General features: G+C 50.2%; 1 protein-coding gene across 9 annotated transcripts in view; it reads right to left on the bottom strand.

Moving 5' to 3' along the window:
- Agap1 (ArfGAP with GTPase domain, ankyrin repeat and PH domain 1) overlaps positions 1–27484 on the bottom strand; it is a 476885-nt gene that overhangs the window by 144100 nt on the left and 305301 nt on the right. For 5 of the 9 annotated variants that reach the window (XM_026396066.2, XM_026396067.2, XM_026396068.2 and 2 more), the window contains 2 exons: positions 22982–23150; positions 3921–4079 (listed from right to left, as the gene is read on the bottom strand). In XM_026396066.2, coding sequence (XP_026251851.1) covers positions 3921–4079; positions 22982–23150 — 328 coding nt within the window. The remainder of the gene's footprint in view (positions 1–3920; positions 4080–22981; positions 23151–27484) is intronic. The other 4 variants (XM_026396069.2, XM_026396070.2, XM_026396065.2 and 1 more) reach the window with 1 other exon arrangement.

The following is a 27484-nucleotide window of genomic DNA, read 5'->3' as shown; positions in this document are numbered from 1 at the left end:
CTCTCTTGCTGCAAAAATTACTTCTGTCAAACACTTAGGAGAGTGAGAAAAAATGTAAAGAAATTAATTTTTCATGTACTACTGGAACAGCCTTTTTCAATGCAGAAGCCCAAGATGAATACGTTCTGCATTTAAAAAATTACGCCAACCAGCATGTGGTACTTAGTTGGAAGAGGGATCCAATCCTCCAAGCGGCTCGCCAGCCAGCAATTTGAAACCCTGAACAGAGCTGTCTGGGTTTTCTCTAAGGGCAGATGCGGGGCTCATGTTAGCAACGCCAAATTATATTAGACGTTTAATTTTAAACCTCAGGTACTTAAATGTAAAGGCTTACAACAGTAATAGTCATAAAGCAGTGGGGCATTCCATTTCACAGAATGGATTCTTCTCTGCTTCTCCTCTTAATTTAGCCAGCACCCCCTGTTTCCTGGCGTGGCCCACAACCAAGCCATCTATCTAATTAGGAGTTGCTCACAGCTGCCTGAGCGCAGAGGCCCCGGGGGAACTGGGTGTCAAAGGGGAAGATTGAAAAGTTCTCTGGAGCCAAAGTCTTAATTTCGGATGTGTGTGTGGGGGGCGGGGGTGGGGGCAGAGAAGAGATGAATCCCGGGGCTGTTGTTGTTATGGCGTTTCAACGTAATGCTGGTGACCGCGGCTGCATGCTCAGCGCGCGGGTAGGTGTGCTCCAAGGCTGCTCAGCCCCACCTCCTTGGGCCAGCCCTGCCAGTGTCTAAGGACTCCGAAATCCAAACCAGAGATGGTGAGGGCCTGGTGGGGGGTAAAATACCTTCAAACAGGAGCGGGGGAGTGTGTCCAGCATTAACTGCAACTTTATAAAGAATGGCAGAAAGCCGTTATTGGTGTGTGTTTCCTTGGTGACTAACTTCCAAGTTCCCTGGGAATGCTTATGCCAAAGGTCTTGGAACTGACTTATAAACACCTCACTGAAGTGCCCCCAATCAGATTCTGCACCCTGGTGCTCACGGAAGACAGCTGGGCTTTGGCCACTGATAATCAACATGGTAAAGGCAGAAATGGTACCAGCCTGAGGGCGGCCAGGACAGTGCCCTACTGGAAGACAGGGGTGTGTTCAGGGCTGTGGGGGTAGCCTGGATTTCTGCATGGCTAGCTGCTGATGCCAGGGACTGTCAGATGCCACTGTGTGCAGGGACCACAAGGAGGCAAGGATCTAGACTTCAGCATGCAACACTGTCCCTGGCAGGGCCTGCAACCACACAGGTCACTGGGTCCTGTGGCCCGGGTTCTGGAATGGGGACAGATTGTTTGCATTTCCAAGTAGGCCCAAGGGGTAGCTGATGGAGAATGAAGACCAAGGCCTGTGATCAGGCTGGAGCATGCATCTTGGTCTTAGGCGGAGTGAGACCTCGAATAAGCCATCTGACTTCTGGACCATCCCCTTACAGAAACCGGAGCTAAGAACAGGATCTACTCCATGAGAATAAGGGAGATAATCCACATGAAGCCTGAAATGAATATCAGCTCTTATTATCGTTTCCTCCTCAAAAACACATCAGCTATGACATACCATCGTGGCAGAAAACACAGGTGTCGGGCAGGCCCTGGGAACCGCAGGAACCATACTCTGCACCACTCTGCCCTCTTCCTAATCTTTGCTGTTTAAAGACCCGGATCCACAGCCACTCTGGCCTCTTAACACTCTGCTCTTCCCCTTCTCTCCTCATTTTGCAGAACATGACTCACACCTTTCACTTCCGAGTGGCTCCTTGGCTGTTCCATTTCCCTTTTCCTCCCCTGCGTCTTTGTCCAAAATGCCCCAGTGCTTATCACAACTTCCTGCCGCTCTGTACAATATCCACCTGGCCTGCAGTTCTCCCTGTGAACTCGTCAGCCCTGAACTCCCACACTGGGTCAGCTCTGGCTGGCTTCCGCCTCCCTAGGCAGGCCCACACCCAGGAAACAGGCCTGGGTGTCCCATTTCCTGGGCACAGGCTCAAGTGCTATATGGCCAGGGAGCACACAGGTCTCTGCCAGACACCCAGCGTGCTCACATACAAGTTACTCTGCAGTTTAAAGAACAGCCTTCAAATGCAGGTGACTGCAGCCGTGTGTGGTGTGACAGGCAGTGTGTAAACACGCGTGTACAGCTCGGTGTAACAAACCTCCATGGAGAGTGACTTCCAGCCAAACCCAGGACTAGAAATAATGACGTCTCAGGATCTGTCCTTGTGGAAATGCCCGTGTGTGTCTGTTAGCAGGAGGGAAGGCGATCTAGTGAGTCAGTTCTAATTTGTACTTAGGTACTTCAGATACTGTGTAAAAACGTTCTACGTGCAGAGAGGCAAAGGCGTGTGGGGGTCGCTGTCTTTCAGGAGCTCCCAAGCCACTCCCATGTGCATAGCAAACAGAACCTGGGAACTGCCGCTCTGCTCGGACTGGTGCCTCACTGATTCTCTCGCAAAGGAGCTGCTTTTTGGTCTGAGCTGCTGCATGAGAAGGCGGGGCCTCGGTGACACCACACGAACATCAGCCTCGGGGAGGCTCAGCTGGGCTTCGTGTGAGCACACCACCATGGGGCCTCAGCGATGGGCATGCGCGAGGTATTTTGAAGTACTTGAAAATAAAACGATTCAGCATGTGAACTAGCTCCCGAAAAAGGTCACCAGGGTGAAAACAGTGGTCGGTATTAGAGTCCACGTGCCACGTGCAGCAGCTCATGCCTAAGGACAGAGAGTGTGGTGGACAGTCAGGGACAGTGAGAGGACAGAGGAGCGGTATCTGCTGGAGGCTGAGGCACATGGGTCTGGTCAGGGAGGGGAGAGAAGGCAGGGGCTCATCTATAATGACCCTAACTCATTCCACTGGGGGTCTCTAGGTATCACCAGGGCTCAGGTGAAGGGCAGAGCATCCAGGGGTCCCTGCAAGGGCTGGTGTCAGATGCTCACGTCTCCCAAAGCCGTGGACTGAACCTGGGTGCGTGCTATCTCTGTGCCCCCAGGAGCGAGCTTTCGCAGGCCTGTGCTGCTGCGGCAGCGCTGAATCACCTTGACTGCCTCCTCGCATGGAGATGCTTTCCTTGAAGGCCTCCGTGTGGCCATCTCCGCCAAGGGAGTGTGGAGTAACGAGAAGTAAAGATGATGTTTACCCAGAGCAGGGTCCTGCCGCAGCAGCTGGTGGGTCCTCAGGGAAGACCTGATGCTGCATCTTTTAATTAGAACAAATTATGCTAAAATTATTCTCAAAGCCTGTCTGATAGATTGTGTACAACAGTGGGAATTCCCTTAAACACCAGTGAACAGGCCACAGACAAAATGCCACAGGCGGAGCCTGCTGTGGCCAGCAAGGGTGCCCCCCACGTGATAATTCATGTTTCAACTGCATCAAAAGAGTTTCCTTTGCACATCTGTCCCCTAGGAAGCAGGCCACACTTGTCAAAAATTAAAACAATGCAGAAGAAGTGAGGAATTACAGAGGGACGCTCCAGAATCTAGAGGGGCACCAGGAACCCTAGGAAACAGACAACAGACTACATTCACCCTCACAATGTACGACGTGCGCTGAGGCGGACGCAGGCCACGCCGTGTCGGGCAGTGTGATCAGGGATGTGACAGCTGATGTTGAGTCTCACCCAGCATCTCCCTGTCACGTCACGTGACATTGGGCAAGCCACTTGTCCTGTCTGCAGCCCCAGTTTCCAAATCTGTCCACTGGGGATAAACATCCACTCCCTGAGCAGAGGGGACAGAGGAGATGATGCAGATGAGAGACTATCAAGAAGAAACGCTCCACAGGTGACAGGCGAGTCCGGCACTGCTGTCATAGGGACCCAAGGGTTTTGTGCTCCATGTGGAGCACATTGAACTCAGGCATCTTGCCCAGCCCCTGGTTTACATGGAGGACCAGGAGGTGGCCGCGGTCTGTGGGGGTGTGCCCCCTCTTACCACTGCTGATGGCCGAGTTTGCAATGACCGTAGCCTCACTCCACTGGTCGGCACTGGAGACTGAGTAGGAGCGCTGGTGCATGCCGTCGGGTCGGCTGTTGAAGGAGACCAGGCTGACGCCGCTTGCCATCTGAGACCCAGACGCACTAGTGACATTCCCTAGGAATAAACAAGTCAGGTGAACACCACGGCGGACTGCAGACCACAGAAGGCAGCACGAGGTAAGTCTACAGGGCCTCTTGCTGGCACCCAGTGTACCTGACCACCGAGAGCCACTGTCATCCTGCGTTGGCTAATGGAAGCACCATACGGCAAAGGGCAGTGAGGAATAAGGGTGGTGCACATCTTGCTGCTGCTGGACGGAGCCACGCAAAGGACCCTGAAGCTCAGATGGCCGCACAGAAAGCAGACCCCAGACACAACCTACCACAGTCAGCCCCAGAAGAGGGGCCAGGGCAGGAGGCGGCTACAGGCGCCTGCAGCCAACCTGTCCACAGACTAGCCACACGTGCTCAACCACCAGTCATGCGTCTGGTGCCAGAGGATGAAGCTACGGTGCAGCGGTACTTTATGATCAACACAAATCAAAGTCCCCAGACGCGACCATGGAGGAGACACAGACTCCGGGACCAGATAACTTTACTCTTAACCTTGAAATGACTAAGCAGAGGAAAAATAACCCCAGCGACTTCATAGTGCGTGTGGGCTGTGATGAAAAATGATTCCATTGTACACTTAATGATTTCAATCAGTTGCTCAACATCAAAATGAATTATTATCTGGTCACACCAATTGTAGACTCAAAAACATAATTAAGTGCTTTTCTCTAAAGCTCAGCCAATCATACCTGCAGCTCCTGAACCAGTCCGTTAGATCTAGAGGGGTTGGTCTTTTTTTTTTTTTTTTTAAACTTTTCTTCAATTGTTTTAGTTCAGAGCCAATTAAGTTCTAAACTGTTTCAGTGGAGGGTTTTCACAGTACAGGGTTTTAAATGTGCAGCCCATTAGCAGTTCCTAAATCTGGCCAATTACCAGAATTTCCCGTGGAGCTTTTTAAAAATAGAGGCTTCAAGATCAGGCTCTGATTTTGATTCAGGAGGTCTGGGGATAAGCTTGGGGAATATGCATTTTCAAAAGCACTCTGGTGATTCAGGGGCCAGGGAGAGGAACCAGGGCTCTCCCCAAACAAGTGGCCTCATGTAACCATGTGCAGCCTGGAAAGCTAACTCACCGAGGGGCAGGGTGGGGCCCTAACGCACGAGCTTACGGAGACAAAGGGTCTTGCTTTAGAACATATATTCCTACCTTTAGATACCTATTTTATGCCGGTGCCTGAACTGGGACCATAAAAGAAATTAGTCACAGCTGGTCTAACCTAGTCCAGAAAACCGCTGGAAGTGACGCAGGAAGCTGTGAACCTTGCAGCCAAGGGCCCAGCGCAGAGGCATGGCCAGGGAGTGCTCCGGGAACGAAGAGTCCCAGGCGCCCTGGCCCTGGAAGTCCAGTCAGGTGTCCAGGTGACTCAGGGCACATTAAGCCTGCATGGACCGGCTGCAGCACTCAGGTTAATTAAAAAACAAACCCCAAACAAACTAACTAGTAAGACAAACACCTGTAGCCGCGGTGCCCCACTGCAGACCCCTGCTCTGGAAGGCACTCGAGCAGGAAGGGCACAGACTCCGGTTGGAAGCCTCGGGTCCTGCCTCCTCTGCCCAGGTGCAGGCTCTTGAGCTGGCTCCCCCCAGTTCTCGTGTTCTGAAAGCTCGATGCTATGGTTTGGACCTTCTGACACCCCAGACACACACAGCTACCTCCGAGTCCTGCATCCTGAGTGACAGTGTCATGGGAGCACACCCCAGCCCTGTCCTTGTACCACTCCTCCCAGCAGTCTGGGGAGGGGCCAGCCTTCCCAGGGAAACATCACAGCTGCCCCGGTGGCTGCCTGGAGCTGTCCTCCGGGCATGGGGTGCCTTGGCTGGAACCCTGCTACGAAAGGGCGTTCAGAACTCAGGGGGTAGGTTGGCTGGGGCGCCTCTGGCAGCCTATGACCACAATCCTGTGCTCGTCCTGGGCATCCGTAAGGGCCGCATCGGTCAGCCCCCACACCTTTAGCCTCTCCTGGGCTAATGGACGGCAGAGCAGGACAGAGAGCTGCCCCGTGTGTTCTGGGCTCCCCTCCCGAGAGGCACCTTGGGCTGGCTGCGCAGCTCTGCTGGAGGAGTGCTTGGGTGCTCCACCTTCTCCTGGGCCATCCATGCCAGCGCTGGTGCTGCACTGTCCCCTGTGCTTCTCTTCCCCAGGGACCTGGATCCCACACATCACCCATCAGGGCTGGGCTTGGGGAAGAGGCGCTGCTGAAGAGCAGCTCGTGGGGCTCCCTGGCCCCACCCTGCCTCTATCACATGACTTCCCAGCAGGACAGCCCCGACATTTCTATGGCAGGTGAAAGGGAAAGAGGGAAAAGTGGTGGAAGGACAGAGGGAAGCCACCCGGAACAGGGCGCGACACCTCCTGGCTGTCACCCAGACTTCTGTGCCAGGCACTCCAGCCTGCTCTGCCCACGGGACCCCTGCCTGTGGCCCGACTATCAGGGAGGTGACTGTCTTCTCTCGACAGTGCCCACTGGAACCCCGACAGGCCACCACGGAGGGTGAACCTCTATGTAATACCAGCTTCAGGCACACAAGGCCCGACGGCTGGAAGACCTGAAGGAAATTCACTCTGTCCGTCCGTCCATCTTGGGGTCAGTGCTCTCCCTGCTCACCCACTCTGAGGCCATTCCCAGGGCAGCCTGGCTATCAGCCTTCCAAGACCACTTCCTTGAAGGCAGAGGAAGTCATTTTAGTGCGTCCGTCACTGGCTACTGAAGCAAACTCCAGAAAGAAGTGTCCGCGTGCACACGAGGTCAGTAGGGGGGACTGCCCGCAAGACAGGAAGAGCAGGCGACCCCGGAGCTGCCCTAGAAAGGGCTGGTGTGCCCCTGGGGCGCCATCCTCCCACTGCTGACTGACAGCCACAGGGGATGTGGCTAAGGAATCTGTGGCTGGTCTGCTGCTCCTCAAACTTGTGCTGCTTATGAAATGAAATTTAAGAACAAGTAACACAGTAAGATGCTGCAGTGGCTGGGAGGTGGCCTTCTACCTCCTGAGGGTAGAAGGAGGTAGAGGGGGTCTCCAGGGACCCAACAGGGACCTACGGGACCAAGAACCTCCTGGTACCCACATGAGGTTCTGAATCAGCTGGGCTGCTCCCTCATAGCAGGTGCGTAGAACCATCAGCCTGCCAAGGGCCCCTTCCCCAACCACCCCCCAGTCCCAACTGTGGGTCTCAACAGAAGCACCGTGACTGGAGTTCAGCCAAATCCGTGTACGTATGGAGACACAGTTATAAATGTGTAATTCTTTTTAAAGTGTTATTTATTTTTGATACTGTGATTGAACCCAGGTGTGCTTTACCACTGAGCTTCAGCCCAAGCCCTTGCTACTTTTTGGGACAGGGTCTTGCTAAGTTCCTGGGGCTGGCTTCAAACTTGTGATCCTCCTGCCTTAGCCTTCCAAGTTGGGGGGTTACAGACCTGCACCAATCACATGGTAAAAGTCCAAAATTTTAAAGCCAGATGTGTATACTTGTGTCCTGGAGTCTGGGTTGAGCTCAAAGAGGCATTCAACTTAGTTAGCAATAATTTCTTTGCCTCCTAAGTAGACTCAAGCTGGGAGGCTCCATCCAAACACGGGTACTTTCTGGCATCCCCTGGGAAATGAGCATGTGCAGCCGCTGTTTTGCTCAGAAACAATAAGCTGACCATCTCCACCTCTGCACCTGATGCAGGGTGGCACCATTGCCACCTGGTGCACTGCCTGGCCACCCATTCAACCTCCTGTCCACCTGGTTCCTGGTCTCTGGTTGAGTTGCACAATATTCCAAAAAATATGCACAGAAAAATTCTCAGAAATAAAACATTTCTGGCTTTCTCTTAAGGGAGTAAATCTCTCTCTTTTAAAAAATACTCATTTACTTTAATATCAGTTAAACTTTTCCTGAAAAGACCAACTAATTATGACATAAAGAAACAGTGTTTTCTGTAATGATACGGAATATATTTGCTGAACTGAAAACAAACAAAAATGAATGGTACGTATGGACACACAGTGTCCTCTGCCCTCGAGAGTTGAGGAGTCCACAGACAGGGAGTCGCCTTCAAACGCAAAGCCACCAGGAGAGATGCTTCCCGGGTGAGGCAGCCCAGGGCCGCCATGCATCTCCTCAGGTGTTTGTGGTTCCAATGGTCACCGGCCGGGGCACTGCTCCACTTACAATCAACCAAACAAGCCCTAAATGTTTAGCGGATACTTTTGATAACGTCACATATTCTAAACTAATTCCAATAATCTGTAATGCTCATTTTTACACACACACACGCTAACAAACTCAATCGTGGAACTTCATTTCTGTTCTTGATTGAAAGTCATTAATTAATTGGCCACATGATACCACCTAGGCAATTTCTGCACGTCAGCACCTACCTGGATCTGCCTAGGTGAGACCACACGGGCAGGCCCGTAAGCGTAAAAGGAGATGATACATTTAGGATGTCTTCTCCTCTCTAGGTACTTGAGGGCCACCTGGCTCACGGCATGGTAATTTGTTTCAGGTTAAGGAGTTATTTATTAAGGCTGAAGGGCTCGAGTTTCTTGTTTGTGAGGTAAGGACCTTGACCTTAAGACCACCCAAGTCGCTGTCAGGTCAGGCTGAAGAGTGCCCTGGGCTGTGGGGCTGGGGGCCAAACACACCCCGGCCCTCAGGAGTAGACAGACCATTGCTGGGCAGGAGGTCAGAGGCAGCCACATGAGGCCACCTAGGCACGGACACGTAGCTGGAGCCTGAGCCAGAGGACCTGGGGCTCTGAGGCTGGACATGGCTTTCTTTGCAGGACCTTGTTCCCTCAGAGGGAGTCCAAGAGCCTGGTCAGAACCCATGTCCTGGAGGAGGATGTGGGACCAATGATTGGTTCTGACTCTCCACGCCCAAGTCCAGTCGCTATCAAGGGGCCTTGAAGGAAGCTTCTGCTCCCCTGGCCCAGGGGCACGCCCCTCTCCCCCAGGGGTGAGCGCCTCCAGGACAGGCACTTCCTGTCCTCCCCCAGCTCTTCCTGTTCTCTGGCCTAGCATATCCCTGCACCCCACTGCCGCAGGCAGCCTCCCATGGCACCCCTTATTCTGCATAATCTTCAGGGGTGCCTACAGAGAGACCGCCTTGGATGACAGGGACACTCACTGTCTTTCCCGGAGGAGGGCGGCTTTGTCCACGGATTGGGATATTAAATATTTATTCCCATGGCAAAGGAGACAGGCTGGCTTGCACCCCACTCTAAAGACCGCAGTGTCTCAGCTTGGGGTTCCTCTCCTCGGCACCACCGAGTGTGCTGGCGTTACCCTATGAGATGTGGGACACCTGTCCTAAGGCTGACCTTCTGCACTGAACCCGGGCGGTGCTGGGCACAGTGAAGGGGCGTGTCCTTGCCCTTGGGAAACCTGCAGGCTAGTCCATGAGAAGGGATCAGGCAAGTCCACCAGTGGCCCAGGAGCCAAAGAGTGCAAGGGGCAGGGAGCTCCCCCTGCTGGAAGGTCCAGGAAGGACTTGGAATAATGCCTTGAGCTTAGACTTTGGAGTCTGACCCAGTTAGGTCAAGGGCAGATGGAGAGAGAGACACCACCTTACACTCTCCAGGACAACCTCAGGTGCGCTCTGACGGACCCACAGTGCAAGGCTTTCACACAGCATCTCAAATCCTGTCCATCTCTTTCTCCCACAAGATTTCCTCTTCCTTCTAATCCTTCTACACTAAAATGTTCCAGGTGTCCCGGGCAGCGTCACTCCTCATGGTCCCACACTGGAAGTGACCAAAGTGTCCCACTCAGCATGATACAACGTGGCATACACATGTGGAGTTCCTCACACCACCAAGAGCAAAGGAGCTGGCCACAGGGTGGCCATGGAGGAACTGCAGACGGACCATGGAGCCGAAGGCGGTGAGCAAGAGAGCCGGGCAGTCCCTGCTGTCCAAAGGCTCAGGGATGACAGGCACATGTCACCTGAGGAGTGACAAGTAAGAGGTGATGGCGTGTGTGTGTGTGTGTGTGTGTGTGTGTGTGTGTGTGTGGAGGGGGCTTCCTTAGGACTGGCTGCCTGCTGCCCCTTGATGTGAGCACTGGTCACCTGCACACCCAGCTAGAATTTAGGATTTTGTACCTTCAAATTTACCGAAAAAGTTAAAAAACGACATCTGAAAGCAGAATCCAGGTCGGGAAGTGTCCATGAGAACTGGGTTGGGCAAAATGGCAGCATCACCAATAACAGGCCCTGAAGGGTGGGCCAGCTCCCAACAGCACCCGATGCAGCCTTCCACGTGAAGGTGGCGGGGAAAGGAGCTTTCAGCATTTGCTGGCTACCTGGTGCCTTCAGAGCTCAGAAAGACCATCTCCTCAATAGCCCCTCTCTGGATCAGCTGGCTCCCTGATTAGCAGGGGGCGGCGGCATTACCATGCTAATCCATGTCCTCCCAGCGCCACTTCCTTGATATGGATATGTGTGTGTGCTAGCGGGCAGCCTTGATTAGTGCACGCTTCCATGTGTCAAAAGCACCAGATTCTCTCCAAAGAATAATTTCAGCTGTACTTACATCCTAAAGTGTAAGAGTTGATTTGAAAAGGTACTTACCTCCACCATATGCTATTTTTCTTTAAACAATTTGCATTTCAAAGTGAATACGGCATTTATATCTGAATGAATATCAGTATGTTGCCTGAACTGATCTCCAATGAGCATGAAAAAGATGCTGGTTTTCTATTGAACAAGAATGTTTTCATCCACCAAATGACATCAAAGACAGAGTTCCTCTTTTAAGCTATAGGCTTATTACATTAAAAATAGCCTGCTCGGATTTTTAAAAATATCCTCTGAAATGATGGCTTTTCATGGCATTCAAGCCAAGATTCATCAACAGCCATTTCCTCTGGGATACAAGACTTCACTCACGGCACCTTGTACTTCTGGTCTATCTTCACAAACGCGACTTCACTTTACCAACCGGTTTAGGAAAAGGAGACTTACTTATTGGTTAAATAAGCCTGAAAAAAGGAGCAGCAATAGGAGAGAAGCAAAACTGAATTTTCAAGCACACTGAGAGGGCCGCCGCCCACACAGGATTCTAGCAGCACCACATGGAAAAGGGACATTTATCCCCACTGTGGGGCTGTGGGGTGGATAACTTGTTAAAAATCCCTAATGACGGGAATATGATTCCAAGTAACTCCCCTCCTCTGGAGGCCTCAGTCCTGGAAATACCCAGGGCTGCTCTTTGGGTCCTGTCTGCTTCCTGTGCAGTTTCAAGGGTTACAAAACGCAAGCGTGCAGTGACTCTGCAGACCCCCAGCTGCACCACACCCACTGTGCGCAGGCCCCAGAAAGCCAGGAATCACCACTGGACAAGGAGGCTATCCTAACGGTCACATCTCTTCCAACGAAGGCTTCGCCATCTGCTCTGTCCTCTAATTATAAACCCGAAAAGAATATAATTCACAACACTACCATAAAAAGTGAGATACAAATGATTTAAGTGCCTGTGAGCCGGGCCCACTCGCTCCAGTATTTGCATTGGAAATCTGCCCCTCTTTTGGCAACCAGAATTTCAGGCTAAGAGGATTTTTTCCAAGGACACATTTGGTATCTTTTCTTAAAGATGCAGGCAACATGGGCTCTGCATGCGGTGATTCTTGCTTTGTAGGCAGTGCAATCTAACATATCTACAATTGAGACATGAACCTGGAGTTCCTCAGACTACTGTACCATTTTTTGGCTATTATATTTTCCATATTATGTTTACTAGAGCAAAAGGATGTCTAGCATCCAGAACCAGCTGCAATGACACACTTAATGTCAGCTCAATACAGCAAGGTGACTGTGTTCGGAATATGAAATCCTGGAATTAGATGGTTCACGGCTATTTCCTAAAATGTGAGTGTAGCTGATTTTACTGTTTTTAATTATGGTGCTAAAGAAAAAAATGATAGAAGTCTATTTTGTTATATTCATTTCTTACAACTTATTTTGCAAAATTATTCAGATGTACAAATAATGTAAATTATTTCCACCAGAATCCTAACAGATCAACTCTGTATTGAACATATTCATATTTTTACAGTCATGACCAAAGAAAACACATAATTTCATGTTGAACTTTTTTAATGCACCACTGTCCCATGTTGTTACATCATCCCCATGACAAACTTGGATGTGTAACACCACCTTATGATTTCATGGAGAATATCCTTACTGCCACATTCCTACTTCCAGATAGTTCTGTTCGTTTCTAATTTCTCATGACTGTAAACAATACTGAGAAGAACATCTTCTATGCCTACGTTTTCCTTAGGGTAAGGACTCGGAAGAGTTGTTAGCAGGACAAACAGCATGTGTATTTCTGACTCATGAAACATGTTGATGAATTTTCTTAATGACCAGTGGCTAAAAGGAAATGGAACCTGGGCATCATTAAAACAACCCAGTCTGTAATTTGCAGAATAGATAATAATAATAAATAGTAATCACGATGATGATCATAATATGCCCCATGTGGTTAATATAATGACCAAATTATGTAAAGTGCTCCAGGAACTGCAAAGCCTCTGTAGATATTTGCTATCAATTTTACCAACAATGGGTTTTCCTTTTCTCTATAGTTTATTTTCTAGCAAAAGCTTAAAGTGGTGATAGAATGAATTCTGTCTCTAAATCTACAGAGTCTGAAAGTCTCCCTTGGTCTCTCTTGGGAGTGGCCTCCTGTGGCGCCTGCTCTGTCTGCTCCAGTGCTGGCTTGGCTGGCGTCACTCTGGGTAGGCTTGCTTGCTCACCTGGTGACCACTTAAGAACATCCACCATCAACATCATGGTGCTTAGTGCCAGGGACAATTCAGGGACACCAGATCCCAAAGTTCTGGTGCTTGGTTATGTCAGCATGGCCAGAGGCACATGAGAAAACGGGAAGGAAAAGAAACCAGGCACTTGGAATGGGTAGAGAGAGGAGGAGGCAGAGCGTCACCCGAGGGAGGGGCGGGCCATCTGGGGAGCCAGCAAGGCTTCGGGTGGCCTGGTGCTGGGCTTCTGCTCCTCCCTGAGGTTGGATATTACGTGGCATTTGGCAGAATCCAGGAGGAAGCATCAAGCACATCAGAAGGTAAGTTCTCACTTAGAATTTAGCTTAAATATTCATTCAAAAGATAATCCATGAGTGCACAGGGCACCTGCCTTTCTCACTTCCCATGTTCATCTGCTGAGGAACACCTGCTGTGGAGGTGCACATCCAGTGCCTGCCGAGCACTATCCTCTCCTGGGCGTGAGCGGCATGACAGGTTTACATGTAGTCCAGTAAGAGGTGGCAACATTGTAAGTATGGAGAATAAAACTCAAGTTTTTTGTGTAAAGGAACAAAATATGGTTAGAACATTTAGATAATCAGTTTTATAAAACAGAAAGCCCAAGATATCCAGATCTGTCCTCTTTGGTCTCACTTGGTTCAAATCCCAATAAACGGAAAGTTGGGACTCAACTGGGCCTAGTATCTTCAAGGCAGTCTCCTCCTTCCTAGAGGAACACAGGAGCTGTGCTGTGCATGACACCAGTGCCGTCAGTCAGCATGTGCTGGGGAGCTTTCTCTGGCTACCGTCCCTCCCAGACACGAGGCCAGGGGCCACAGGGCTCTGTTCTCAGAGACTCACCTGTACTCTTCTCTTCTCTTGCAGTTCACCGGTTCCTGCGAAACATCTCTCACAGCTGGACAGAGTGATCACGCAGGGACCGCAGAGCACCCAGGAACACCCAGAATGAGGCCATGGAGCGGGCCCCGGGTTTGTGGGCTGGGCTGCTTCTGGCTTTCCCACTCACCAGACATCTCTCTCCAGGTGACTGGTGACTACAGAACAACGGGCCAGAAGGCTTAGAGACGCTTGGGAAAGTTCTCTGCCAACGTGGGAAAGAGAAGCACCCATCGTGGGCAAATGAAGACTCAACTCTAGCCCACAAGGGCCGAGTGTCTGCCAAGACAGCTCCCCTGAAGGCTGCGGGGACAGCTGGGGCCTTCCCAGAGCCCTGCCCTCCTATGCTCTTCCCTTGCTGACCACCCCCTGGTCTTGAAAGCAACATTTCCGCAGCAGAAGCATAATTCCTCACCAACCCCACACTTTTGAGATGAAAAAAAAGTTCCTAAAGCAACTCTTATTTACGTATAGGTCCGTCGGTTACCATAGTGACGTACAGCCACGTCTCTAAGAGCCCTCTTAGGTCTTTAACGGAAATCATCCAGGATCGAGTTGCTTTTGTCCGTTCTTACAGAGAAGAACACTCCATTTATAGTTCAAATAATTGAGGTAGCTTTCCTTAAATTGGAAGTATGATTCTCACTTTTTTTTTTTAACTGTACCCTAAGGGCCTTGGCCACAGGTTGCTACATTATATGAAAGAAACCAAAGGATACTTAGCCTCAGTGTTTACCTTTTGCATGTCACGTGATGGGTGACACTCAGTAATATTTACTTAACAAAAAAATAACTGGTAGGTGATGAAACTGAGAGGATCACAAACAGAAAGAAATAACGGTCTACAACTCCAAGATTCTCCAGCTGAATGACAGGCACAACATAGCACAGACCCACTAAGGCTCCGGGGAGCCACGTGGAGACAGAGCAGCCAACAGCAAGAACGCGTTCAGCCGGCTGGGACGCCACAGCTCTTGTCAAGAATGAAGTATTAACTTTAGTGCCTTTTGATTTCAGATTCAGCTAACTGCCTGAAATTTAAGTTTAAAAGAACCTTCACAAACATGACTTTCTGGGTAAAATTAATGAATTATTAAATTGCTGTCAAAACCTACTCCAATCAAACCTGGCTTATGGAAGCAGATGTCACATGATGCTGTTGGATTTGTTTTTTTAGGAAAAATAATTCTCCACCAAGAAGCCTTCCGACTGCAAGGACTCTTCCAGGTTGGCAGAAGGGTGTTCAGCAGAAGCACGCACGCACTTTGTGCCTCAGAGGGGGGCACTTTTAACCAAGGTCCAAAGTGTGGGAAATTCCCTGTGAGCAGCAAGGCTCGGCTCCAGACAGGGGACACACGTGGACTGGCACGGCTCACCTCCGCCACAGCAGACTCCGGAGTTATTAAAATGTTTTCTAGACCATTTGAAACTAAACAAAGAAAAACTTTGTTTCTCTGAGACAACAGCGGATCTCATTTTGATGCTGCTTATTTTTTTTTTTTTAATAGCTATTACCACTGTAACAGCAGCTTAGCGACTCGCGTCTGCAGTGTGAGCAGTTTTGATAAACAGCCTCTGCGGGCCACACAACGGGGATAATGTATCCTTAAGTACCGCCAATGAGCTGCCATTCTGCACAGCCAATTACTTCTGTGCGTCTGTCACTCAAAGGAAAAATGACTGAGCCCATTAGATCAAACCTTTGTCACTGTTCCTAATGCACTCTTAGGCCTCATTAATCTCCGGGAGCAGCAACAGAGCGGCGGCGGCTCTGCGCCTCCCCCGAGCAGGCCCACGTGAAGCCTCTCATCTCCCCCCAAGTGCTGGCGTTAATCAAGCTCTCCTTATTGCCCCGGTCCCTGTCACGGCGGAGAGCGCTCCCTCTTAAATGCTCTCATTATGACCCATCTTTAGAGCCGGCTAAGTGGAAAAAAAGAGAGAGGGAGAGAGGGAGGAAGAGGACGAGAGAAAGAGGAGAGGAGAGAGCAAGTCCGATCACATTAATATTCATGACAATAATTAGTATTCTAGGTCACTGAATATTCATGCTATTAGTTTGGTTTTTTATGGGTTTGCTGGATGTCCTGATTGCTGAAGTGTGGAGAAAACAGCATGGTTGAGACTTCAGATGTCAACGGCAGTTCAATCCTCAAAACACATTTGCTGTCCCCGCCTCCCCACCCCCGGGAAAATCAGCGCCAACCCTCTGGATGACTGGACCATTCCTACGACTGGGGGCCAGAGTGGGGGAGGCGGGGGTGGGGGGCAGGGTGTCCTCGACAGAGGTCTGGGCACCAATCTGGTGAGGAGGAAATCACCCATAACTACAGAACCAAACAAAGACACACGCTGGAGTCGGGAAGGTGACTGTGGTCCTGGAAGAAACGTCACCACTGGGAGTCAAGAGCGACCATGAGACAGAACTGTGGTGACACTCCCTGAGACCCAGGGAAGCCAGAAGAGCTTTCCTGGGCTGCCCCTCGGTGCCAGCAGAGGGGTCCTGTCAGTGGGGAACAAGGTCTGTTCAGTCCGACCCACGTGCCCACCATCTCTACTCAAAAGCTACCTAAACACTTCATGGTGTTTGAAAAATTCATTAAAAAACATCATTGCTCCCTCTTCCTTCCTATTAGCGTAATTACCATGATGAATTAGGGACAGAATTCTGGAAACCTGGGCCGAGCTCGGGAAGGTATGTGGTGCATATCCCAAGAAAATGGAGTCAGATGTCACGTTCCCATCTCAAGGACGAGGAAGCTTCGGTTCAGAGACACCTGCAAGAGGCCCGAGGTGGGACTGGGATCGGCACTGCCTCCGACTCCAGCATCACCATAACTGTCGGCTGTGGCCACTCTGCATGCTGTCACATGTGGACCGTGTCACCAAACCAGCCTGGCCAGACACAGACCAGAAAACACTCTGGGCACTTCACTACCTTGTCTGCAAGGACAGCTGAAATTCAAGTTGGGAGGCTTACGCGAAATTCAAGTTGGGAGGCTTACGGCGAGTTCCACTGGAAGGGCAACCCAGGCAAGGGAAGGCAGATGCCACAGGAAAGACATCGGAGCACCATGGACATCCTGACTCGGGAGAGCCTTGGAGGAGGGGAAAGATGTGATGGCGTAAGGGAGTTTAGCCAGGTCTCACCTCAACAAATAAGTACCTTTTGGATTCTTCTACTATTATCATTTCTTTTCTTTCTTTCTTCTTTTTTTTTTTTGCTGGAGTAGATCCTGAAGTCATGTTTTCAAAAACCTTAAGAAGGAAAAGTCCTGAGCCCCTCTGTGTTGTCTAATGAAGTCTTTTTCCTACCTTCATTAGAATGGTAGTGTTTAGTCTTGGCGCAGGTTTCGACGTTCAAGGTCACTTCTCCTTGGAAGGGAAGACCTGCATTCTCTCTCTGGTCTGTCAGATTTCTTACTTTGTAGATAACACCTGTCTCCTCTCTTGGATGTTTTGTAGGATTTTACGGTGCTTCCACTCTCTTCCAACTTGACGTTTGTCTCTTTAGATGTCCTGGCTTATCTCCTGGCATATTTCCTTCTACTATATGTTGGATTGCCAACGTTGTCTTTAGCCCCATGCTTTATATTATTTAAACTGGATGATTTTGAGAAATTTTTTTGTAATTGTTTTCTCTTTAATTTCCTCCTGTCTCTCCATCAGTCTTCTCCTGGTTTGCTTTATCTCACCTGCAACACTGTCATCACTGCATAATTGTGGCACCTGTTTTTTTCAATCCCAAAACTGGTTTATAATCTCTCATGGTGTAATTCTGTTCAGCGTGCTGCTTAAGAGTAAACAGAGCAGCAACTTGTTCATCAGAAGCGTATGGATGCACATTCGTCACCTTGTCCTGTCACGGCAAGCTGCTGCCTAGGATTCTCAGCACATGCGCACTGTGCTACAATTCGAAATGCCACCTTGTGTGGTCTGTTTAGAGGGCTGCAGGGCTACCTGGTGCTCAGGACACCACATCAAACAGCAAAACCAGCGACAGTGGCCCAGAATCTTAGGACTCGGAGGGTCCAGTTTTGTAAGCCCATACTTTGCAACCCTGCAGTCAATTTTCTCAGGCGTTGCATTTAGACTATAATGCACAAACCAACGACAACCAATGTGTTAGCTTGTTTTTTTTTTTTTTCCCCAGACTGGAAAAAAAGTTTGCTAAACTATTGTGAAGAATGGTGTGCACTGATTTGGATCATTCATTTTTAAAGTATATTCACAAGTATTCTGTGCATCCTAATCTTACACTAAAGATAGCTTAGTAATAAGTGGTTTTTAAGTAATGCTAGTACAGTTTAAAAAAAAAAAAGCTTCTCATAATGATTGCACTCCACTTTGTTGCAAAAAAAAACTTGGCATAAAGTCTGTGACAGTTATCCAGTGAAATAGGGTAGGTATACAGAACCATCCTCTTAAATCTTTCTGATGATAGTGACTATGATTTCCTTTGAAATTTGCTTCCTCCAAATTCTCGTCTTTGTCTTCCAGGATCAGCTGTCCCCTTGGTCTTACACATCTCGTTGTTTCCATGAACGTGGTGGTGGTCCACTCTCATGCATGAATAAGAGCAGGGGGTTGAGGTGGCAGATCTCTGCAGCCTTGAGCAACTTGTTCCTGAAGGCGAAGACTGGCTGTGGACTCAGAGCAAGCGAGTGGCACACAGGACTGGGTGTTTCAGCTTAGACTTGACAGAGTGGTCTCTGGGTAGGCTGGCAGAGTTTAGCATGTGGCTTCTGCTCGGAGCTGCCTTGCCTTGCTATTTATCTGTTTTTCTTGGTGAATGTGCCAAGGTCTGTTTTCCTGCTTTTCAAGCATTAGCCCTGGTCAGAGGTGCCAATCTACCCAGGTGTTCTCCTCAGTGCAGATGCTGCTCCCTCAGTGGGGCTGGTGGCAGGGATGACACTGGCTGGCTCTTCTTGCGATCGACCGTGGGCCGTGGTGCCACTGCCCAGTCTTGTCCTCCACACTTGCCACACAGAGTCAGGGGCTCCCTGCCTCACTGTGGTCTCTCTGTGGTGCCTCTGCGGGGCCCCAGAGTGAGCTCTGGGCTCAGGGATCAGCACTAAACTAGCTGTTTCGACAGCGAGTTTCCCCCCTTTGTTCCAAGCCCATGGCAAAAACTGAAAGGAAGACCACCCCTTTTCCTGCATTTCGATGTGTGAAATGCAGTTGCTATTTCAGAACTAGCAAACTATTTTCCAGTGAAACAGGTATAACACAGCACGCCTCCCCACCAGCAGTCTCCTGTCCAACCACGGCATCGATGCCGGCTCTCACCATCTCACCGTGTGCTTCTCTTCTGACTCTGCCACCCCCATGGGATGGTAGGCTCCCAGGGGGAAAGGCTTGTCCTGCCTCCTCCCCACAATGTCCAGAGCATTAATGAGGGTTGACCATGCAGCAAACTCAATAATAATGGAAAATCAAAGACACAAGAGGCAAAGCAAAAAGATATCCAGATCATTAAACAGGTTGGTAGAACTTGAGGTCAACGTTGATACATAGTTAGGAATTGTAACATTTGAATTGGGAATGCTTCATTGTAATATAACTATTCGGCAAAATCAAGAGAAGCATCCAAACAGATATTCCAACTAACAGGAGTTTGGTAAGGTGGCTGGATTCACAAAATGCAAAAAGTAGCAGCTCCCTTATATCTCACCAATTAGATGATATAATAGACTTCCCCCTTGCAATGCACCAGAAGTGATAAATGAACAGAATGGATTAACGAGACCAGACAAGATCTAAATGAAGGAAAACACCAAATTTTACTGGGGAGTGAGAAACAAATTTGAGTGGACCAGGTAAGAACTGTGCTCCATGATAAGAAACTCAGCATAGGGAAGATGCGTCCCTCTGCACCTAACTGACAGCCCGACAGCAACGCCAACTAAGATCGGCCCGGGGGATTTGGTGGCGGGAGAGAGGTTTGAAGTTCATTAAAAAATAAACAAACAGGTAACAGTGGCCAAGAAAAACTCGGGGGTAAAGGAGAAGCTGTAACTCTACCAGATGGGAATGTAGCCATGAAGCCAAGATAATCTGGCAAACGAAGCCAAGGCAAGGCAACCTGCAACCGTGGGTCCCGCGGAGTGGACTCCAGGGGCCAGAAGCGGGTATTAGCAAAGGTTCAGCTGCACAACGAGGACACGCAGGCTCATCAGAGAGAGGGGACGACTGGCAACCTACTGCTACTTCCTGTCACACACATGGATCCACACAAGTCAAAGGGAGACTGGAGACTAATCATGTTTTGGAACAAGGGAACAAAACAATAATAAAACTGTAAACTTGGATGTGCACATCTATCAACTGTGAAATGATTTCAGACTTATTGAAGCTTTCTATACAGTTTAAAATGGAAACCTACAAGTATAAGACTTATGATTCCGTTATATAGAAAAAAAGGGGGGAAAATCTCTATATGAAAATAAGACCATAACATTTACAAAGCAAATAATAAACTGGGGAGCTATTTGAAAAATATATTATAAACTATTGATATCCTAAATATAAAAAGAGTCTGACACATCAGTAAGAAAAAGTCAGGTACCTAGTGAAAAAATGGCAAAGGATAAATTTAAATGGCTGCAGGAAACACGGGTGGCCATGGAGCATACAAGAGGCTCAGCCTCACTCCCACCCAAGCAATCCGGAGACAGCAGGAGCTACTGTGATTGGATCAGCCTAGATGATGTATGATGCCCAACAGGAGCACCAGCCAGTAATCGAGGTGGCGTGGCGCTGGCCGTTAGATGGACGGCACTGTGTGTGACTCTTTCTGGAGGTTCACGTGGAACCATGTGAGTGGTGCTGCCCACGGACGGGGTCACTCTACTCACGGCGTTTGCTCTCCAGCAATAACAAGTGTCAGGTATCATTTTGCAGATTAAGGTTCAGCAGGTCTGTGCATGCCAGGCCCACGCAGGTGCCGCCGTCACCAGAAGGGAAGGCACACGACGCTGATCCAGGTCAGCAACACCAAGATCAGACAGCAGGGGGGAAAAAGCACAGGAAGCACCAAGGGTGGCCAGCCTCTCCAGCTGACCCAGAAGCCCCAAAGAGCCAAGCAGCAGCATTCCAAGGAGTGGAGGGCGGAGGGTGACAGGAGTGACCCAGGAAGGCCGTGGCGAAGGGCTCCAGGCCCACGCTGGCCGAGAGCTGCGCCACCTCAGCGCTGGGCCGCTTTACTGCAGATTCCACTTGCTGTGCTGCAATCCCCAGGCAGAGAGCATGAGCATGTTATGAATGATTTCAGATACAGGGAGCTCATTTTCCAAGAGTAATTTAAGTATGTGAAATCTTAAATCGTAAGGCTTTGATTTCTTAAGCAAGAAAGAAGGTATCATTTTGCAGATTAAGGTTCAGTTTAGGAGGCCGATGTAAATTAAAATGCCACAACGTTTTAATGAAGTCCCTGCCACCCCAAGCTGAGGGGCGTGGCCAGAGGAGGGCTCCTCATCCTGCCCAGACCCTTGCACTTGCCCAGGGTCTCACGGAGAATGAGCCTGGGCCTTGGGAATGCCTTCACCCGTGAAGGAGGCTGACATCACCCACCCCACGGAGGCGGTATGGTGTGTGTGGCCGCTTGCATTTTTATTTATGATGAAAACATTTAATTTTCCTTAGGACCGTGGATTTCAGCACAAGGTGCTCCAGTCTCAAGCCTGAGACGCTCAAGGTCCCCATCTTACCCACTCCACACCTCTCCACTCCTCAGGGCTGCTCCCTTGTCCTGTGTACCCAGATTCCTGTCCCTGGTCCCACTCCAACACAGACGTCCTGAGCAGGAGGCCCTGGCTCACCTCCTGGATGGGGCGCACCCTGCCACGGTGGACCCCCTTCCTTGGGTCCCCGTGGCCTGCTGTGCAGGGCTGCATCTGACCCCCATATGAGGGTGAGGATCTCTAGGGTGGGGGTCATGTCTTATTGACTGTGCCACTGGGGCGGAGGACAGCGGCAGGGACCCGTCAGCAGCTGGATAGTGGCTCTGCCTGGCCATCTGCCATGTGAACACACTTCCAGATACCAAGCCACATGTCACTAACACACGCAAGTTTTGCTCATTAAGAAAGAACAGAACATGACAGGTCACAGTTCATCTAGCAGGTGTTTCTGCACTTTGTCAGAAAACTTCCCATAAATTTTTTTTTTTTTTTAATAGGAGACTTGATTGACATCTGTTGACTTGAATAAATACATGGATAGATGTCACGTGGTCAGATGGGAGGTGAAATGGCTGGCCACGGGGGGGCCAGGGCTTTCCCCACAGCACGACAGCTCCTGGTGCTCGAGGGCACTCCTGGCAGGTGGGCGCCTCTGCGACGTGAGGAGTGGCGGGGTGCTCTACTCGCTGTACCACCCTTTTCCTCCCTGCCCTTCTCCCCTCTCTTCCCACCCAGTCACACACCACCCCAACAAGGGAACTCTCACGGACATTTTGGGAGAAAGGTCAGCAGGTCACAGGAAGCCACGTGAACCACCTCCTGGCCTTTCTGGAGGAAGTCAGCTTTCAGCCTGATGTGCAGCCATAGCGTCTTCCCGTTGTCCCTCGCCCTGTGCCTCCCCAGGTGCTCCCTGGCCTGGCCTTGCTCTCTGCCCCTCAGTGACCTGCACAAGGCCCCTGGCACTGTGAGGCGGAGCCCAGGTGGGCTGCCCCCAATTCTGATTCCTGCTTACCATCCCCTTCAACCACCCAGATCCCGACATAAAACCAACAATGGCACGGAGGGTTCACACCTGCTCCCCGAGGCCAGGAACAGGCAAACACACTGAATTTTGAGAAAACACCAACTCTCTATCATCCTCAATGAAAAAGGAACATTCCCCTTTAAAAGAGAATCAGGAGAAGGCAGGTGGCAGTAGAGAATGACCAATGGTAGGTAAAACAAACTGGAGAGGACTGAAATCTAGGTAGGCCCAGTGTTTCCTTAAACATTGCCCCAAAAGTTTTTCTGCTTTTGTCCACAGAGTTACCAGGCTGGTTGATCCTTGATCCTTGATTGATTAGTTCTGTTCCTTTGAAGGACAGCCCTTAGGTACCAATTCCGATCACCGGATGCTTGGTTTGTGCCGCGGACACTGCGGCATTCGGAGCCCAGGGCACAGGGACAGTGATCAGCCCCTGTCCACACCTAGGGCTAACGACTCCACTGGGTCTCAGAAGCCCAACCTGCCCACCAGCCACACCGTCTGTCATCGCTGTCCCTCTTGGTTTCTCAGGTGTCTGCGGTGAGCTTACCTGAATTTGGTGAGATGTGTAAACTGCTCATGTCCTTGGACAGGCCATTGGTTTTGGGGCTGGAGATGGGCGCGCAGGCCGACGTGGCTCGGGGTGGCCTCTTCCCTGGGACTTTCACAGTGGTTCTCAGAAGATCAATCTCTTTACCGTGAACATTCTGCATGTAATCCTGTTCAAAATGTTAAACACCCAAGAGAGATTAAAAAGAGGACCTCTACAATCTAGGACATGAGGTTCTATCAGACGTCAGGAGCTATAATCCCGTGACCCTGCCACTGTGGAAAGCATTTTCAAAATAATGAGGTTTTCATCTGTCTGGTGTGGGCGCGCCACCATCCCCTTTCAATCCAGGTTTTACACCTGTGTCCTGAGCTCACCAAGCACCAGAAACACAGAGTGACCTGCTAGATGCTTCCTCATGTTGGAAGTATACACACAAACTCCTATTTTTAAAACTTACTATTAGGTGGCACATGAGGGACCTGGATTCATCCTATAAATTCTAGGAAATATTTTCTGGACTCTGGCAGTTATTTCCTGATCCTTTCTGCCTCAGCTGAGAATACTGTTCAACTTCCAGGGAGACTGGCTGCATGGTGGGAATCCAGGAAAGCTGCGTGCAGAGCTGGAGGGCTCAATCAGGGGCAGGGAGGCAGGAGTTGAAGGATTAGTGGGTTCGTGGAAGGACAGGAGGAATCTGATGTTCAGAGCACGTGCATCACTTGGTCCCTGAGTTCTGAGCTTCTCCCAGAAGTCCACCTGTCATACTCAGAAAGGCTTCTGCCCTCTGGATGGTGGAGGCAAGAGACCTAGTCATCAGAGAGGAGCCTAGGTAAACGGGGAGCTCTCTGTGCCGTCACTTAACACCTCACTGTGGAGCAGAACACCCCGGAGAAGCAGGTGATGGGTGGAGAGGCAGAAGGCAGAAAGGCAACTGCTATGGTTTGGTAACTGTCCCCCAAAGACTGACATGTCATAAAGGTTGGTCCCCAATGTGTGGTACTACTGGGAAATGGGGAGACTTTAGGAGGTAGGGCCTAGTGGGAGGCAGTTAGGTCAGTGGGGGTGTGTCCTCAGAGGGGACACACCCAGGACCCCTCCTGTCCCGCCCTTTGTTTCCAGGAGGTGAGCAGACACCCTCTGCCACACACTTGTGCCATGCTGTTCTAATAGGACTAAGCAACCACGGGCCACGCCCTGTAACCATGGGCCAGAATGACCTTCTCTTCTTGTCAGTCGACTATCTCAGGTGTACTTTGTCAGAGTAAGGGAAAGCTGACTAAAGCAGCTGCTGGTGAATCAGGGTTCACTATTGTCAACGAGGCACTATTATCATTATTATTTTTGATATGGGAATGAGCTGAGCTTCCTGGTGGACAGAATAGTTTAAGCACTCTGGACACAGTAACTGAATCACATATTATGAAACGACACAGACTAAGTCGCCCTTAGATAAGTGATACTTCAAGTGTTTTAAGACTAAGCAGGAAGGAGGAATAAACATCTTTCTCTGGCAGATTCTTGGAGGATTCCTTTTAGATCCGTTTTCATTATCTGTGACTAAGGTCAGGCGAGTGTAACTTTAGAAGTGCCAGACAACCCTGAGTCTGGCTGCAAGGGGCCCAGACAGGCTGGGAAAGCGAGCTTCCCACACGTGGCTGACCGACGTGGAAGAAAACCAGATAGCAGCAGAGCACCGGGGAGGAGGCCTCGGCCAGTCCAGGGGAGTCAGGTAGACACGGGGACACCCATCGAGGCAGGGAGCCAAGAGAAGGCTCCTTGGCTTCAGGGAAAGAGACCAGTGACTTCTAACTCAGCTGCAGAATGATGTCCATGGTCAGCAGGTGGAGGGGTGGAGGAGCCCCTGGTTTGTCAACATGCAGGAAGCTGGCTCGCTGGAGGGATGGTGTGACAGTGACCAAGAGGCCAAGATTCCAGCCTGGGGGACAGGCATGTAAGCATGGGTCCAGGATGCAGGTGAGCAGAGCTGCCCTCTCACCACCCAACAGCGAGCGGGAGGGGTGGCTGGGGAGTCACCAGTGCCCACCTTTCTGCAACTGAGGGGGGGACAAAACAGACTCCAGGAAAAGGTGATGGATCCCCGAGGAGGAGGGTGGGAACCCCATGAGTGAGGGGAGAGGCTCAGAGGGGAGGTACAGAATTCTGCAGGTGCTCAGGTAGCAGACCTGCAGGGCCCTGGCGACTTCCCGCAGACAGACCACCAACGGCCGACTCTCAGTCCAGGACACAAGCTCCAAAACTGAGGCCAGGAACAGGAGGACCCACGTGACTACGGACCACGGGGAGGGGTCAGAAGCTGTCCCCAGTGAGGCCGGCCTTCCTCAGCAGAGGGTCCGATACCAGAGAAGGTGCTGAGTGCACACCTCTGACACCAGCCCAGGTGGGGCCAGCAGCAGAGGCAGGGGCCACCTGATGTCCTCAGGGCCGGCCAGCAGGGGTCCACAACTGCCCCCCTGGAGAGGGGAGGTGGAGGAGGGAAAGCAGAAGGTTGTCTCCAGGCTGGGAATCACAAGCCACCGAGAGAAGACCCCACATCAAAGACAAGAAGCCAGACTCCCCCGAATGTAACTGACTACGAGAAAAGATGTGGTTAGGAAAGGATGTGGAAAGACGGGGGAAATGTTGTTACTGTTCAATCAGATTGACAGCCAAGGAAGGCTGGAGAGATGCAGGGGCTCAGAAATGCTGGCAGAGCTCAGCGTGCAGGAGGGCCTAGGAAACGCCCGTCGGAGGAGAGGGGGAGCCTTGGCTGCGCAGGTCATTTACAAGAATGGTTGTTCCCACACATCTTAACTGACTTCCTTTAACATCCGCCCCAAATACACAATTCCAAGTTTCAAAACCAAAGTTAATGCTTGTAAATAATGGAATTCCTTCTTGCATAGTTACTCCTTTAAAAATATCAACTTGCTATAACTTTCTCCTTTAATGCCAATTCTTAACAAATTAAAATACAATAACAGGAGTGTAATTGAGCATTTATTGCTTATGAGCTCTAAAATGAGGCTAATCAGAGAGTGACTAAGCCTCAGCGTGGGCTCTTTTAATAGGCATGTTTTAACATACAATAACCAGGATATTTTATTTAAAATTATTATAGAAATGTACCCAGTGTCTGCTCTCTGGATTTGAACGTGGCAAGGGAAGACATTTATCTTCGGCTCAGCATGGGCTAGGGTCTGCGTTCTCGCCTGAGTTAGGCGCTGAAACTTCAGATGGACTGGCTCTAGAATATCAGAATGTCAATTTGACAACTGCTTTATTTCAAGCCACTAAAAAATATGCTAAGTGTTTACCAAGTACAACTCCCCCGAAGTCCTCCAGGCTGGTGCTTCATCAACAGTGGGAATGCGAAGACACTGGGGTCTGTGGCTTCTAGATTCTCCCAAGAGAAAGCTCACTCAGTTTTCTACTTTGGAAAGAACTCACCCTTTTCATCTTTCCCCAGCGTGGCCCTTGAGCAACTCGAGCTGCAGCCACTAAACAATGTTGTATCCTCAGAGGCAGGACACAGAGCGCCTTCCTAGGTCCGGGGTAGGGAACTGGCCGGGTCAAATAAAGACGGCAAGCTTGATTTTGATATGCAAATGTCACAGATACTACCCTGTGCCACTAACCCTGTTCCTTGTAGAAAATGCTGATCGAAGATAAAAGGGGAAAGATCCCTTTAACAAGGCATGAGGGTAATTCAAAGCCAAGTACTTTTAAACAGCACTTAACAAGTCCCTGGGGCCCACTCAAGAGCCAGGCCCCCCAGAGGTGCCATCTCCTGCCCCTCAACAGCTTGAAAAAGTAGTAATTGCAAACCTATTTGCATTTTTCTTCTCAAGTTGTCCATGCTCATCATGTGGATTATTTTTTCCAAGCAGGCGCCTGAGCAAAGGGACCCGTTCTGAGCGTGCCAACAGCTCTGTAACGGTGCCTGCCGTCCCCTGCACCCTGCCCCCGCACCTTTGCCATCCCTTGTTTTTTACATTTCGCTCCTAATTATGTTGCATCTATTGCCGTACACTTAATTAGCTGCATTAATGTGATTTCTTTTCACATAGTCAAGCAATTAAGAGCTATGATTGAGTTTCATTCAATTAGCCTCAACAAACATGCTAATTGATGTCCCAGATGCAAATGAGGTGCAATGAGAGAAACCTGCTAGCAATTGAGAGCCATGTCAGAGACCCGGAGCTTTCAGCTTGCTGACAGAAGCACAGCTTAACGCCGCTCCCGCCTTCTGCGGAGCTGCCATAGGAGAAGGATGTGGGGCCATTAGCGCCTCCGTGTACCAGATCACTCCTGATACAGAGAATTAATTGATTCGCTTCTGTACAGTGTTGTCCTAAAAATTCGCAGTTATGTGTTCCCAGGACTGGGAGGTTATCCACTGGGTAACGGGCGCCCCGGCGAGCGGAGCGGTGCAAAGTCCTCATCGACATTCGGTAACGAGACCCCCAGAAAGACACGGGAGACTCTCCCCAACTACACACC

This window comes from Urocitellus parryii, chromosome 1, assembly GCF_045843805.1.
Source record: "Urocitellus parryii isolate mUroPar1 chromosome 1, mUroPar1.hap1, whole genome shotgun sequence".
NCBI lineage: Eukaryota > Metazoa > Chordata > Mammalia > Rodentia > Sciuridae > Urocitellus > Urocitellus parryii.
Note: the sequence above shows the minus strand (reverse complement) of the source record. Positions and strands in the feature narration are given on the sequence as shown.